We start from the raw sequence: 16765 nt of genomic DNA on the forward strand, positions 1-16765 counted from the left end.
TAATTAGTAAAAAAGATCATTGGTAAATATGTTAAGCACGACATAGGTGCTTGCACGCGCTGACTTTCTTTCCACATAAAAATACTATGTGGATCGATGCTTTTACAATTACAAATTTAACATGTTTATTGGAGTAAGACCGCATTGCTTTACCCCATTTTGTGTAATGGTGCCAGGTCAAAGTTATTCATTTAGAATTTTTCATTTGTACACAATTGAAAGTAATTTCTTTTTCGCAAAATTTTTCGTCCGACAAACGATAGTCACGTCTCACCTCTAGTCGATAATAAATTTACTCGTCGATAAGTCGATATGATAAGAGTATTTTTACTTTTAGAAAACTAATCGAGGATACATACATATACATTTAACGATAATAACGAGAGTCTGGCACCACTACGATTTTTAGATTACGAAACGCGTAAGACTCGGGCCAACAACATCGTTTCGTACATCCATTATCCAACGTAGAATATATTTACAAGTCGCGCTAGATAAATCTACTATGTATATGTGTATATATATATATACATATATATATATATATATGTATATATATACATATCGTATTATCTTACTATTCTTAAGGCTAATTTATCTTGCTGCACACACATGACGTGGTCCATGTGACATGTGAAGACACTGGGTGGTCAGTCGCTGTCCGAGCCCACTATAATCTTTTTTCTCTTTTTCGCTTGCTTTGGATTTACGATTTCCTCCTATATTAAAAAAAAAAGAGACAAAGAAACAAAGTCAATCTCGATATAATCGACTTCTTTTTATCATAATAAACTTCGATAAACAACAGATCGGTTCTGATAATATGTAACTTAATTCCAAATTGTTTTCCTTTCAGACGTACTGGTGAAATGGTTACCTCGCTACTGGATGTACTGTCGAGGTGATACTGAATCTGTTTTTTCGAACTCGTCCTTTCCCTCGTATTAACTCCAACTTTCCTATTTCCCCCTTTGCCGCCGGCCCCACCGCCCCCACCCCCGCCCGAAGCTGCCGCGTGTTTTCTCGCCGAACTTGTTGGCGGTGGTGGTGGTGGTTCATTTTCTTCATTGACTTCCGCTAAAGCGAATAAGTCACCATAACTCTTCCTGAGAGAATCGCTACTGGCAGCTTGCGCTTGTTGCAACGCTCTCTGCATCCCTTCCATATGATACAATTGTAACTCCGTAGAGGATGTACAATGCTGACGCAACTGATCCAAATGTCCCAAAACCTGTTCGCCCGTTGGTGGTCCAGATTGTTGGTTGTGCTTTGCTCCAGAACGTTTCCGTTTATTTGGACTAGTTGCAGGATAGCGTGTACTTAAAAGATTTGCTAATAATTCTCCAAGTTTTTCCTCATAATCGCGACACCAATAACGTAAAGCTGCGACTACGAACATATCACCATCCACATTTTGTCGAGCAAGTAGCTGTCGTAAAAGTTCCAGAGTAGGTCTGCGTATGGAAAAGAGAAAAGAAGAAAAAAAAAAAAAAAAAAAAAAAAAAAAAAAAAAAAAAGAAAAAAAAAAAAGAAAAGAGAAGTATAACGACGATTTGTAAATATTTGATTCGAATACACTTTTCGATCAATATATTGATTACTTACTTTTCTTGCTTAAGCATAAATAGTATCGACGTGAGTGCTTCTGCATGATCGCGGAATTGCAATTTTGGTAATACTGGCAACACATACTCAATGGGAAAATCATGAGCAAATATTAACTGCCAAAAACAGTACTGTTCGAAGGTTTCCCAATTTAAACTTGCTGTTAATAAAGAAGTGAAAGATTCTTTCTTTAACATTTTAAGATGACCTTGCATTATCTGACAAACCAATTCCTGTAATTGACATGCATCGATAGTCGATACGACCAAATGCAAAAGTTGAACGTTCCCTAGGGCTACGTTTTGAAATCCAGTATATATGTCAGGCACCAAGTAACACAACATGAATATGTTGTCTTCGTGACATAACTGTAACATAATATATATAATTACATAATAATATATAATTACATTTAATATACTAATTATCGTATTATTAATATATTTTTTAATAACATCGTGATTACTTTTAAATCAGCCACTAAACACGCATCTAATTTCTTTTCTCTCTGTGCACAAAAGTCCTTATAAACGGAGGCTTTTACGTCGTTTAATACATTGCTGTAGAAAGAAAAAAAAAAAAAATATATATATATATATATATATATATAAATATAAAATCAAAAACTATAATATACAATGACAAATATGATTCATATTAATTCGTATAAATAACAACTTTGACTAACCTTGGTTCCCCTTCCCTCTTTTCTTCCTCTCTACCCCATACTTTTAAAAAATATAGAAGTAGATATCCTATTTTTGGCTGAATAGAATACATTTCAGCGAGTACTCTAGCTAAAAGTTTTCTCCTATTGTCTTCTTCTTTACATAACTGATACTGATTTCGAAACATAACAAACAATGGCGTGCTTATACTATCAGTCAATGATTCCTCGTTTAAATTATCCGATGGAAATATCTGTGCTGTTATTTGTGTCGACAAAATGGTCGATAGACAAGACGCTAAACCTGGTACTGTTTCTGCATCTATCTCATCTTCCACGACCATTTGTACTATTCTCTCGACCGCTTGGCATCTGATTTCATTGTCACTTTCACTATGTAGGCTTCCAATGGCAGTTCTCAATTCTTCTGGTTCTAAAATAAGATTTAACTGAGACGTAATATCTTCCTTTTTTGCAACACAATTTGCATTCTTTTGTTCATTCTTAAGTTTCACTGTAGCTAAGGGTACATCTTCCTCATCTTCCTCCTCTTCTACTTTCGTTACTATTCTACAAATATATATTGAAAATTATATACGAGAAAAAATTGAAAATTACATGTGATTTATATATTGTCTATATTGAAATTCAAATGCAACAAACCTGAGTGGCATTTCTTCTTCCTCGTCGCTGAATGCTGGTTCTGGATCTTGGCCCACATGATTATTTTCCACTGGTACACTCGTCGTATTTTCCAAGATAAGTCCTGAATTGAGATCTTTATTAAGATCTTCCATTTTACCTGAATATATCGGAACCTTATTACCTGCTTAAGAACATCATGCAAGAACCAAAGTTAGTAAGCGTTGAATGTGCTGAAAGCTCAAAATGACAGTGATTCAGAACTAAAGCAGGAAAAAATAATAAGATACAAAGTTGTTAGTAAACTGTTTACAGAAAGGGGAAAAAAAAAAAAAAAAAAAAAAAAAAAAAAGAAAGAAGCATCACTTTTTTAATTAATACAATGATATACAAAACAATGTTAAAAAGCGTGATTAAAAACGTTATTAAGAAGGAAAGCAAAATGGTATACAAAAATCCAAACTTACAATTTGAAATTGTATGGTACATATTATTACAAGCTTTTCTAGATTTTATATTCAGAAACAATCATGCAACAGATAGTTGATCAAGCAGACAATATACATTACAATTACCTGGATCTGCATTAGGTGGTAAGCAGAATTCCTTAAAGGTTTCTCTAATTTTGCTCCTTAATTCTCTATCCAACTTAGGACTATCAAATAGCGGATAAAGACTAGGTAACACTCGTTTTTCTAAAATTTGTCTCAAAGATGAAAATATCCCATTTCTAACTTTTTCCGTCAATGCTGGATAAAAGTTTGGTATTATCTAAAAAGAAAAAAGAAAAAAAAAAAAAAAAAAAAAAAAAAAAAAAAAAATAAAAAAAATAAAAATAAAAAACATTGATTTATTTATATAGAAAATTAGTATCGAACGACAACAGATGATAATATTTGCAAATAAACTTACTCTGCATAAAAAATCTAAAAGCGTGGCAGTAACAGGTGGATGAGATCTCATTGAATTATGCATGACAAGAATTGCTGGTTCGATATTCATTATATTATCTTTCTCCGGCTCGAAGAATAGCCAATCGTAAAATAAAGCTAATTTGGCATTACTTGCAGCTACGGTCGAGGTGCAAGTGGTGAACAACCATCCTATCACCGCCCACCGTGGTATTATATCCGAGCATAATAATTCATTGGTTGGATGTATAACACCGACGATAAAACGTATTAGATCACACCTCAATGATTGAGATTCGGGTGTTGCCAAATATTGTCTTTGAAACCAATCTTGATAACGCTTGTGATTTCCAAAACGAACTTGACTTGTTAAAAAAACCAATTTTCTTTCCATATCTGGAGTAAGCCTTGATTGAAGAAATCTTCGTGATGTCCTTGTTTGTAAAAGTTGAAGAATCCCATTGAAATTCGGTGATAGAGATTTTGGGCTTAATAATACGTCTTTCCAAAGTCCTTCAAATTCAGGTATCCTTGCAACATTTTGTAATAAGCGCACTAAATCCCTGCAAATATCATTATATACAATTAAATATTATAAAATTAATAAAATAAATATTAAAAGAATATATACAATAAATAAGGATGTACCTTCCAATAACTAAACAGTCCACCATTCTTTCCCTCAAAAGAGATACTGTAAAAGTTACTTCTTTTTGTCGAAGACCAGTCAGATGAGGACCATTGTGATCTTCTATTAATCGTAAATATGTATAAACGATAGATGCTACCAAAAAAGGAAATTTGTCCAGCCATGGCCGATTTTCTTGAAATATATCCAAAAGGGCATCGACTAGGAACAGATTTCTTTGGGAGATATCTCCGCCAGCCGCGTGTCTCAATAAAGTTAAACAAAGATTATCAACATTAGCTACGCTAGTCCTTATCATTTCACGTAACAACCACAAAAGTTGACTTCGGGTAACGTCATTCAGTCTGAGGTACCTTTCCAGTACCAACTGATTAAGATGTCCCAACACAATCGCAAGACCATCTCTTGTTATAAGCGTTAAGTCTCTATAACTTTTTGAGGCATTCTGTGGATCCGTTAAAATAACAACCAATAATCCCAAGGAAACCTCTTCGTGCGTTTTGTCTTTGCACACTGCATTGTTCAAGGTATCATGTGCTTCCTTTTCAGACAGGCCTGTAGTCAGATTTTGGAGTACGCCATAGCATCTTTCAAATTTCTGTAATCAACAATTACACAACCCAACACACATATGTATGTATATATATATATATATATATATATATATATATATATGTATGTACAATATATGATATCGAAATACATTGATATTGAAAATTTTAAATATTCATTTTTTTTTTTTTTTTTTTTTTTTTTTTTACAATAGAAATTCGTGCGACAAATGACATCAAAATCATGAACAGGAACAGAATCAATCGAGCAAAAATTATGAAGGACGAATTGTGAAGTAAAAGAACGAAGAAAGAAGAAGCAGGGTTGAGATATTTGAAGATCCCGCTAAGACGCGTGGTTCGACGTGTGGCGCCGCGCAGGCAGCGACGTGCGCGGCCGTCGCAACAATGGCGGAGCCCCTCGCACTCGATACGTATCCACTGACTATTTCAAATATTTATGTTACCTCCTCCAGGTCGTCCTTGTTCTCGATGCAGGTTGTACTGAGTAGCCGGGACGCGGGAGTTTTTGGCTGTTCCATCGTTGCTGGCTGATCCGCGCCAGATTCCGTAAAATGTCGTAAAAGGCCCTGTTGAGCCCTCAGCCCTCAGCCCTGTGCCCCTGGCCGCTTGTGCTCGCCTCTGTGCATCGTGATCGTCTCGCTGCTTGTTCCTTCTATCTCTATCTCTCTCTCTCTCTCTCTCTTTTTTCTTTCTATCTCCTTCTCTCTCTCTCTCTCTATCTTTCTCTCTCTCTCTCGTACTCGCTCCCTCACTCTCTCCGCTTCACCCCCTCTCTATCCGTCGCGCGGTCTCGCTACTCTGTTTATTCCTCGGACCTCCCCGACTCCGTCAATCGTTCAGATGCGATTGCGCATTGATACATGCGCCTCACAGTTCCTCGGCCTCGCTTCGTGACGCGGTGCCTTCTCATCCCCACCATTGAGCCATGGCTCGACCAATAGCAGAACACCGACCTGCAAGCACCGGTGCGCGGCGCTATGAGACGAGAGAGGAGAAAAGTAGTGCGCCTCACCAGGATCGTGAAATCCGGTGCCCGTTGTTTGTAAGTCAAAATCTTCGTTTTTGCGCGCGGATAAACATTTCTTCGATTTTCGCTAACGTACTACTTTCCCGCCTCTTAACTGCCTATCATTAACGCGACACGCTTTTCAAAAGATTTTTTTCTTTTCTTCTTCCTTGTTTTTGTCCGTCTCTCTCCCTCTCTCTCTCTCTTTTTCTCATATATATATATATATATATATATATATATATTCTATTTTTTAATTATGACGATTTTTAATTACATTTTGTATTAATTGATTTCTAATCGACAACAATTTTATTAAAAAATATATTAAAAAGATTATTTTAATTTATGACGTTAATTACTTATTATCTTTATTATCTATTCATTCTATTTGGATTGCACGCATTAATTTACTTCCAAAAAGGTGAATTAAGATGATTCACAAGCGAAGGTGATTCAAGCGTGAATGACTCTCCTCGACTCTGCCAAGAAGTATCGAGAAAAAGAAATATCAAGGTAGAATGTGTCTGTTTGTCAGAATTTAATTCCACGCAAACTGATACGTCCCTGGGATCGTGAAATGACGCATGCGCATAACGAAACGCGTAGTAAATAAGTGGGGATAACGAACAGCGGGTCTAATCACATCAAGTCACTCGCTTCAAGCAGTCGTAAACGACGAGAGAGAGAGAAATGACATACGTCATATTACTGACAGACGAGAGATTATTTTTCAAGGAATAGATCGTTCATTCATCGTATTAATTATTTCTATTGATATATATTGTGTCTTTCGAAGGTTTTCATGAGTTTATTAAAAAGCTTCATTAAAAATCATAAAATATGGACATTTATTATTATATTCGAACAAAAGTCATTTTGTTGCTGTTGAAAATATCGTTATAACGACGTGAGAATAAAATATATATTCTCGAGAGAAAAGCTTTAACGAAATAAGCAGTGTGTTTGTCGTTATGAATGAATTAATCGGATCTTAAAAGCGCATATATATATATATATATTAATAATTATATTTTCAGTGGAAATGTAATAAACGATAGATAGAATATGGTACACATTTACAACGTTATGAAAGAAAATATTTTAACGAAAGATCCAATACGTTCTTTATTAGTTTTAACGTTAACGATATCATAAATTACGATAATTGAAAATAGGTAGAAAATTAAAGATATTGATGGACGATAATGATAAGGCAATAAAATATATTGTTGAAAGAGTACTATGAAGAAAATATTGTAGACGGTATAAATTACAATGTTTAATATAACGTAAGTGGCAGCAGGTCAGCCGTATAGCCGCGAGAGGTCAGCGTGCGTGTATAGAACAACGCAGCAATGTGCATAATGGGTATGGCTGATTCCTTGGCCACGTGTACACAGCGTAAATTCAAAGCTATGATATAATACTTACAATAAAAATATTAAAAGAATATTAAAGTATACATATATATATATATATATATCTAAAATTTTTCATTGATATTAATATCGTGTGCAGAAAGATAAATCAAATCACCAAATCATTTGTTATCGTGAAAATAACTAAACTATCATCTTAACAAATAGTTGCGGCATATTTCTTCGAAGTAAAATGAAACAATTTTATTATTCCTTTTTAACAAAAACAATTTTATCGTATAATTTAAAGATTATAGAAATTAAAAATTAATTGGATTTTAACGTTGGTATGAATCGCGTGACAGAGAATATTCAATATATTTATTTCCAAGAAATGTCAAACTTCAAAGTATACGAGAAAGATATTAAAATATTGGATAACACATTTTTATCGCGTTAGTTAAAAAATAATAAATTTTCGATAATAAAATAGACGTATCGATATATATTTATATATATATATATAAAACATATATATATGAAATATTTATGCTGTTTATCCTAGGTCAAGCAAACGAGGCGCGTTATCTATAAGAGACTAACTTAAGAATTTAATTCCGTGTTAAAGAAAGAGAAGATTTATATTTAGCTTTACTAAACGTAAGAAAACGTATTGAGAAGACACGATGATTGCCAGCTCAGCGTTTCTATTTAATCGTAACGTACGAACATTGATACTTAAGCTTAATTGAAATTTGGAAACGTTTAATGATCTTAAATGTACAAAATTAGTTTTATATATTATGAAACAACAACAAAAAAGTTATTAGAACGAACGAGCTTGTAATAAATTTTCGTTTAAAGATAAGTGATATGTTAAGAACAAGAAAAACTTAAAGTAATTGGGAGCAGGGTCAGGTTATTGGAGAAATTGTATCGTCGTGTTTATACTTGGATAAAAACACTGGTAAAACGAGAGATACGGCACAATTGTTTCTGATTAAAATCAAACTATAATTCCAAGTTGAAGAATTCCAATGAAATGCATAAAAAAAAAAAATAACATAATTATCATCGTCATCGACATGAATGTATTAAAAACGGCCACGTAATAAAACCATCAGTTAGAATCAATCGTTAAATACAAAATTTATTAACTATTATTTTTTTAATTATTATTTTATATTGTCGTCGATCAGATATATATATATATATATATACTGTTTTATATATATATATACATATACATATATATATATCGGATATATGTATGTCAAATTTTTTCTTCGGACTCTTTGATCCGACCAAAAAAAAAATTTTTTTTTTCTTTTTTTTTTTTTTCTTTGTTACGTAATTATATTTATTTTATAAGAAAGGAAAAGTAAAGTAGAAGAAAAGAAGAAAAAAAAAAAACAAAGTACGTAACGTAGGTAGTAGGTCAGGCATATAACCGCAAGAGGTCAGTGTATGTGTAAAGATACGAACAATGCAGTGATGTGCGTATATAATAAGTATAACTTAAGTATGGTTGAATTTTTCGCCACGTGTGTAGTGCATAATTCAAAAGTTATAATGTAATAAATGTTATAAATAATTATATATATATATCTTTTTGTAGCTTTTTATTCAATATGCCACTGGCTAGTTTTCTTTCTTTTTCTCTTTTTTTTTTTTCTTTTTTATTATTATTATTATTATTATTATTATTATTATTATTATTATTATTATTATCATAAAAATAGATCAATATGCGAAGAAAAAAAATAGCGGACTGTTACAATATACTCTTGAAAATGAGATTTGTCAATGGTTTCTTCTTCTTTTTTTTTTTTTTTTTTCTTGTTTTTCTTCTTGTTTTTCAAAAGACAATTAAAATTGTTAATGAAAGAGAAACGCCTTAAACAGTGATTCATCAGTGCATTCCATGAATTTTTATGTGCGAGTAAAGTATTCGTTCAGATATAAAGACAATCCGGCTTTGATATTGGTTAAATTAAAATGAAACAACTAATGCAACAGCTTACAAATTGGAGATTACTGAAATGGAATGGATGGATATGGGAAACATGATACAAGTTTTATGGCACTCTTTTAAGTAATAATTACTATTTTATTCAATGAATTAAAATCGACTTTATCGATAGTGAAAGGGTGATTATTAAACTTGCTATTAATGACCTCTTGCATAAAGATGATTTACGGTATAAAAATTTTTATATCAATGAACATATTTCTTCAATAAAAATAAAATCTTTTCTAAAAGAATGAAAATAAATTTGCGATAGCTGTGCCGACAGCGATCGTTTGATAAATTTAAAATATAAATTTCTTTGTATATTATGAAAAAATTAAATGAAAAATAAAATATATATTGTGATATATACATATATATAGATTGTAATGTATAATAATGATTAATTTATTGTTTGTAAATAACTTTACTCGATACATGCAGGTTTTTGTTCCATAAATAAATTCAATTGTTGACACGTGAAGAATATTTTAGAGATAATCTTTCTACATTTATGTACGTTACACAATATACTTAAACTGGTATGGCTAGTATTAAGTTTTATCGCAATTCATATGCATTTGTAATATAATAATGTATTTCTTTATTAATTGTGCAAACATAAAACAAAAATCATCATAACTATCCTTCAAGGCCCTGCAAGTTGTCATTAAATAAATATACTTAAATATTTTGATATTGGCTAGTATTGATTTGAATAACTCCTAACTAATACGTTTAGATCAATGCATGGGCGGACAATTACATGCGTCCGTTTCTCATTTTGCGTAATACACGCATATCACATCGTTTGATGTTCATCAATGCATTCAAATTCTTTTTCATTTTTTTCCTCACCGAGACCTTAATGTATAACAAAACATACGTTCTACCTGACTCATATACATGTAAGTTGCATCGACATAATAATTATTTACATGTCATAATGGAGCGAAATAAGAGCAAATAATTTATGATTGCACTTACTACGAAATTGGAGAAGTGTTATTTCGTTCTCGATTGTTTTTTCTTTTCTTTTTATCATTTTTTTTTTTTTATCATTTTTATTATTATTATTTTTTTTTTCTTTTTTCTTTTTTCCTTTTCTTTTCTTTGCATTTGGCAAATCGCAATGCATAATTTGAGTATACGTAAGTCGAAGCGTTATGTTTTACAAAGAACTATAGTCACTTTTGTAATAGCTTTTTAAATCTTACTTTCCGAATATTAACCGCGTAACGTGGATATAGTAACATTGTATTAATGATTCCCATTTTTACTGATATTAATTTCCTACAACTCTTGTACATCATCTTATATGTATGGATGCAATGCCAATGCTCTCCCACGTAGTCCTCTTTGCCCACCAACACCACCCTTTGGTATAACATATCCACCTGCATGTCTCGCAGTTCCTTCCTCTTCTAAATTACCATTACTTTCTATTAAGTCGCGTAGTGGCCAACAAGCCAAATGACGTGATTTTCCATGACGCGCTAAAACATGATACCCTTGCCTGAAAAATATTATATATATATATACATATATATATATACACAAATTAATAAAATGAATAATTGCTAATAAATTCAAAAATTTGTTAAGTCAACTATTACAATTATTAAACTCCAATTATGTTTAGTTATTACCTTGACGATATAAGTCCTACAAGTAATGCCCAATGAGCTTTATGTCCTCTTTTCAAGCAAGGAGCATGATTAAAATCTGAATCGTATGGAATAAGAACCATTGCTCCATGGGCAAGAGCATGAGTTAAAGTATCTGGACATTGTTGCAAATCAACTAAAATGTCTGGTCTATGATCAGGCAAATATTCAGCAGCCAATGTACCCATAAAATCAACACTGTATACTTCTCCATGCTGAGTGAAACCTCTTACCCTAGCTTCTGCTAGCAATTGACTAACAGAAACAGGTTTTGTATATTCTTGAGACGCCATTGCAAGGGCTACCAAACCGCATCTAATCACATTGAAAAGCATAATTTGTAATACGTATAAAATTAATACGAATAATATCAATGGTCTCTTCAAAATGATATTGGACTTACTGTGGTCCATCTTGGAGAATCGGTTCGACTTGACAAAAATAAGTCACTTCTGCATCCTTCAATTCGTTTCTTGCAATTAATTTTTCAATTTCTGCCTCTGCAGACGTAAGTGTGATTTTAGCCCAAGGGGGCAAAGAGTCAGGGTCGCTCACCTCTGTTTTTTCGCACATAGGTGCCTCTGTCAAAGTTGATAAAGGCGGAGGTGGTGCTGGCATCTCTCAGCGATAAATCACTTATAAATAATTGTTTTTCTTGATCAAGGGAATCAAGTACTTGAAAATACTAATAATGATGCTCTAACAATGCTCCAAATAACATGTATTCGATATAAAAATTGCAAGTTATAAAGTTCTATTGCTTCGGTAACATACATTATGCTTAAAAATAGCACAAGTCATGGTTATGATCAATTTAAAAGAAAAAAAAAATTCCTAAAATCACGTCAAAGAGATAATTTTCTATTACCTTAGATTGTTAAAAATATTTTAATATAATAATTGAAGTGTAATTTCAATCTAAAAATATCACGAAATTTGACAAGCTTTGTAGTCGAACGAGACAATCATTTAACGAAAACCGTAACAGAAGACATTTATATAAAAATATTTGAAATCACTTATTTAACCTTGAGGCAAAGATCTAAACTATTAATTTTGAATGATCAACTTGCAGAAAACGAGACCTGTTGTAAAATTCACGATACATCTTTCGAATCAATCTATTACCTATAAAATATTGAAATTTGATCTTTGTTAATACATTAAGATCTACGTCTATTGTATAGCTTCCAGGTACATGATCTCACATTTTGTAGGTATGAAAAGAGAACATAAAACTCTTACGATTTCTAATGGCAGCACACTGCATATTTGACAACGAATGAATCAGTAATCAATCATCTCCGTAAGTGCACGCAATTGCGTATTACATATAATCATTACAATTTCATGTGAGAACCGAGTCGACAATTCGAGTTAAATTTCGATCTAAATTGAAAAAGAATAATTTGATATTCCTTTTTTGTCCGTTGTCTAAGGGCAAAATTAAAAAAAAAAAAAAACAAGCTTATTAGTGTAATACGATTTTGACGTTCATATCCCTCCTTCTTCGTTCCGTGAATAATGCACATTCATTATGTAATTTTCGAAGAAAACAAAAATATTAATGGACGAAGACAACGATTCGTGACTTTTACGAAGTATCCATAAAAAACATTTTGCGATAAACGAAGCCGCATTAAATCGCCCAAATAAAATTACTTTGCTTCGACGACTTCTTAAACTGGCATGAGTAGGCACGAGTAGTACTGCGCCTCACGTCAAATCGAGACAATGCATTACATGGATGGCCGCAGGCAATGACGTATTTTCAATAACCAATCAGAGATACAGAATGCTAGAGAACAACATGTCTGCCTTCTCATATGGCACGTTCATAGGGATAATAGTAATATTAACTGTAATAATATTTTTCTTTCTTACACGAAAGTATAAAACGATTAATTATATAAATTAAATTTAAATGAATATTAAAATATTAGGAACAATATTATATATATATATGTGTATGTATATTTTCAACAATAATGTTATATATATATATACATATATACCTTCTATAAAGGAAGAAATATCCCTAATGTTATACTTGGATATACATGTGTGATCATTAATGGTGGTAATAACTAGTTTCTTATTTAAATCATATATATTTTTTGCATACTAGTTTCTTATTTAAATCATATGTATTTTATGTTTTTGTCTTATAATAAAGTGTCATCGCATGACAATGATATTTGTCAAAATGTGACAAACCAATGATATTTATCTAGACGCTAAGTAATAAGCCAATAATGAGACAGATTTTCTCGTCATATTGTTATTTATTTATATAACATATTATAAATAATAATGCCTGAAGACGTTCTTTATATGAGAATTAAACGATTAATATAAACATTATTGAGATATATTGATATATAGATCATGAATTTGTATTGTATTGTGATTATTTGCGACGAAATATTAATTGGAATTTGGACAAATGAAAGCGGGAACGTTTGAATCAAATTTCGGATGATTTAGTGGAGAAATTTTTGACTTTAAGATTGGTAGTTCTGATTGGTATTATTATATGTCAATCTTTTGTCGTCGATATGTAATTTTTAGAAAGAATAAAAGAGAGTTTATTTATTATCATTTTGACTTAATGTTAATAGAACTTTTTATTAAATATTTAATGAATATATTCTTTCGTGTAAATGCAACTACAGCGCCTCTCTCGTCTATATTAAAATTAACCGTACAGTAAGAATCGAATATTTTGCAAAGTAAATATGAAATAATTGTTTGATTAATTTTACGCGAACGAGTTCTTACAAAGTTCATATTATTTAATATTCTTATATCACTGGCAATATTACAATTAATCGTTGTTTAAAGAAAATGGCCGAGAGTAATAACAAAATGTCAAAGGATGTTTCCTCTGTGTCAGAAGATACCGATGAAAAGACGACAGATATTAGTCGTTACTTTAATAATGCACCACGTACAATTTTTGACGATATCGTGGCACCGAATGAACAAAACTATTTTAATACTGTATCAGACTCTGAGGATGTTTCAAGGTTTAATTCACTTTTAAATTGTGCAACGAATGATTTGTTTTCTGTAGATACTTTATTAGATAATGATCGAATCTCGGATCATACGACGCACAATAATTTACATAGAGATACTTGGATACCATCGGAACGTACTCGTAAAATTTTACGATCCATTGCTACATCCACAGTAGGTACTACTTTTCTCGAGAGAGACAATTTAACAATGCCAGGATTGGCGTTGCAAGGAGATATGCCGGATTTAATAAAAACTGCTGTCACCCATTTTCTTGGGGAAGATGAAGAGATGCAAAGAAATGTACTTACCGCCTCAGATGTCACACAAGACGAACGTGGACTGAGAAAATTAATACAAACTGGTTGTTATAGAGCTGCCATTAATTTATCTGGAAGACTTATTTCCATCTATGCTCAAGGTTATGGAAAAATAAATCAATCAAGTAAACATACTCCACATTCTTTATATTTATGGTATACGAGACTTTCCTTATTAGCAAAGTTAAAACAAAATGAATTATTAGAAAAAGAATCTAAGCCATTTGGTGATTTGGATAAGCCAGACATGTATTTTACATTTTATCCAGAATTATATGGTACTAAACCAGGTTCCATGGCTTCATTTGCCTTTAGATTACTTTTAGCAGAAGTCCCGTATTATTATGGGAAACCAAAGGAAGCATTAGATAAACTACATAAAGTTTTAAGCGTTGTCAATGAAATTTTGTCAAATTTACAAGCTGACCTTATCAGGGAAGCTAATGATACCAATGTTACTAATACAGAACAGAAAGATGCTATTAAATTATGGTCACGCAGAAAATCAAGAGTATTAATATCTATCATTAACTGTGCAGTTGGAATGAAAAATTACATTTTGGCAGTAGATATATTAGAAGAATTAAGCAAATCTCATGATTGGACGACAGAGCAATTACAAATATTTCGATCTAGCATAGGAAGAATATATTTGTTTCTCGGGGATGTCTCTACAGCTGAGATATTATTAAATAATAGAATTATTCAGACAACTACAACTACTGTTAGAGAATTGGTAGATAGAGGCTTAATAGCAGTCGCAAAAAATTCATTTCAAGAAGCATTTAATTATTTTCAAACTGCATCTACTATGGATCCCTCTAATGTTATGCTGATAAATAATATGGCTGTTTGTCTTCTATATACTGGTCAGCTTAAAGCTGCTGTACATTTGTATGAAAATGCAGTGGCAAGAAATCCTATGAAAAGCTTACAAGAACCAATTTTGTTGAATATGTGTACTTCCTACGAGTTACATACAAATCATTGTAAACAGACCAAATTACATTTACTTCGACAGCTAAATAAATATAAAGGAGACGCTATTGATATCCAGTGTTTAAAACTTGGTATGTAGTTAATACGAAAGAAGAAGTTTCTTATGAAAATTTAATTAGCATAAAATGGCAACCAACGAGATATTTAATATAAAACAGTATGTATATATATACACTGTATATTTTAGAATAACTCTATCTCCTGGACAAATTGTCTTGGAAAAATAAACATTGTTTCACAAGATCATAATGTGGTCGTGAATATAATACATTAAGTTTAATTTTAAATAGACATTAAAAATGTCTTATCAATTGTACAGAAACGTATATGAGAATAAAATCTAATGGTCATTTGAATCTCATGAATATAACATCATAGAGGAAGAGATGTATCAAAAAATAAGAAATTCTACATTAGCGTCAAAGTAAAATAGCTTTTATTACATCGGGAAACGAAGACAATTTAACGAACGATCAACAAGTGCTAAAGTTCATCCTTCTTTCTCTCTTTTTCTCTTTCTATATCAAATCCTTCCTTCGATTCCTGTATTATTTTTTTTTCTTATCATCTATTCTGCCATTATTTCCTTCTCTATCTCTCTCTCTCTCTCTCTCTCTCTCTCTCTCTCTCTCTCTCTCTCTCTCTCTCTCTTTCTCTCTTTCTCTCTCTCTCTCTCTCTCTCTCTCTTTCTCTCTACTTATTACTCTTACCAATCCTTTTCCTAACAGTTAATTACGAATTCTTCCTACTCATTATTTATATATTTCATTATTTTTTTTTTCTTTTTTTTTTTTCTTTTTTTTTTTTTTTTTTTTTTTTTTTTTTATTGACTTATCCAAAAGCGTGTTGTAACGTTTACTGAAAATATATACTACGTAAGAATAGGAATACGTCTTGAATTTCGTTCATTTTCATTCATTTTACGATTATCGTGCGTTACTGTTAAGCATATACTCTATATCTTTTTCTTTTCTTTCTCTCCATATCTCTTTCTCTCTCTCTCTCTCCCTCTCTTTCTCTCTCTCTCTCTCTCTCTCTCTCTCTCTCTCTCATCCTCACCTTTCTTTGCCTCTTCTCTCTCCCACCCTTCCTTTCACCCTTCCTTTTACCCTCTTTCACCCTCTTACTCTCTCTCTCTCACTCTCTCTCTTTCACCCCCTCTCTCTCTCTCTCTCTCTCTCTCTCTCTTTCTCCCTCAGACGCGCACACACATACAACATATACTCAGGCGCAAATGTGAATAACACCTTGCGCGATCGCGTTACATTATAGCACATGTTTGATCGAATTTCAAAACTGCATTCTCTCCCTGCAGAAAAAAAGGCACGAAC

General features: G+C 32.1%; 3 protein-coding genes across 9 annotated transcripts in view; 1 reads left to right on the forward strand and 2 right to left on the reverse strand.

Annotated features, from left to right (window-relative positions):
* LOC124950912 (integrator complex subunit 3) overlaps nt 1-6225 on the reverse strand; it is a 10897-nt gene extending 4672 nt beyond the window's left edge. Inside the window, exons 1-10 of one of the 6 annotated variants that reach the window (XM_047498399.1) lie at nt 5493-6225; nt 4474-5072; nt 3827-4388; nt 3490-3685; nt 2936-3098; nt 2294-2842; nt 2072-2165; nt 1606-1973; nt 863-1454; nt 1-719 (exon numbers count right to left, since the gene is read on the reverse strand). The exon at nt 1-719 is cut by the window's left edge and continues 4672 nt beyond it. In XM_047498399.1, the coding sequence (XP_047354355.1) occupies nt 651-719; nt 863-1454; nt 1606-1973; nt 2072-2165; nt 2294-2842; nt 2936-3098; nt 3490-3685; nt 3827-4388; nt 4474-5072; nt 5493-5567 (3267 nt within the window). In that variant the 5' untranslated portion in view covers nt 5568-6225 and the 3' untranslated portion in view covers nt 1-650. Of the gene's footprint in view, nt 720-862; nt 1455-1605; nt 1974-2071; nt 2166-2293; nt 2843-2935; nt 3102-3489; nt 3686-3826; nt 4389-4473; nt 5073-5492 lie in introns of all 6 variants that reach the window. The other 5 variants (XM_047498398.1, XM_047498403.1, XM_047498401.1 and 2 more) reach the window with 5 other exon arrangements.
* A 3592-nt stretch (nt 6226-9817) lies between these two features.
* LOC124950867 (UPF0692 protein CG33108) lies at nt 9818-12836 on the reverse strand. Of its 2 annotated transcripts, none has more exons than XM_047498280.1 (3): nt 11498-12836; nt 11077-11409; nt 9818-10923 (listed from the first exon to the last, which is right to left on the reverse strand). In XM_047498280.1, exons 1-3 carry the CDS (start codon nt 11710-11712, stop codon nt 10863-10865), a joined length of 609 nt encoding a protein of 202 aa, XP_047354236.1. In that variant the 5' UTR covers nt 11713-12836; the 3' UTR covers nt 9818-10862. The 2 variants fall into 2 exon arrangements, with proteins under 2 accessions (XP_047354236.1, XP_047354235.1); XM_047498279.1 differs by having other exon boundaries at nt 9818-10943; nt 11498-12833.
* A 768-nt stretch (nt 12837-13604) lies between these two features.
* LOC124950866 (trafficking protein particle complex subunit 12) lies at nt 13605-16500 on the forward strand. Its single transcript, XM_047498278.1, has one exon. It carries the CDS (start codon nt 13942-13944, stop codon nt 15511-15513), a length of 1572 nt encoding a protein of 523 aa, XP_047354234.1. The 5' UTR covers nt 13605-13941; the 3' UTR covers nt 15514-16500.
* Nucleotides 16501-16765: the final 265 nt, after the last annotated feature.

The sequence above is a fragment of the Vespa velutina genome, chromosome 8 (genome assembly GCF_912470025.1).
Source record: "Vespa velutina chromosome 8, iVesVel2.1, whole genome shotgun sequence".
In the NCBI taxonomy this organism is placed as follows: Eukaryota; Metazoa; Arthropoda; class Insecta; order Hymenoptera; family Vespidae; genus Vespa; species Vespa velutina.

Coding starts and splice junctions, on each gene's coding strand:
- LOC124950867 (XM_047498279.1), bottom strand. CDS start 11,712: ATGCCAGCACCACCTCCGCCTTTATCAACTTTGACAGAGGCACCTATG. Junction 11,410..11,497: donor ATTCTCCAAGATGGACCACA/GTAAGTCCAATA, acceptor CAATGTGATTAG/ATGCGGTTTGGTAGCCCTTG. Junction 10,944..11,076: donor GTAGGACTTATATCGTCAAG/GTAATAACTAAA, acceptor AATATTTTTCAG/GCAAGGGTATCATGTTTTAG.
- LOC124950866 (XM_047498278.1), top strand. CDS start 13,942: ATGGCCGAGAGTAATAACAAAATGTCAAAGGATGTTTCCTCTGTGTCA.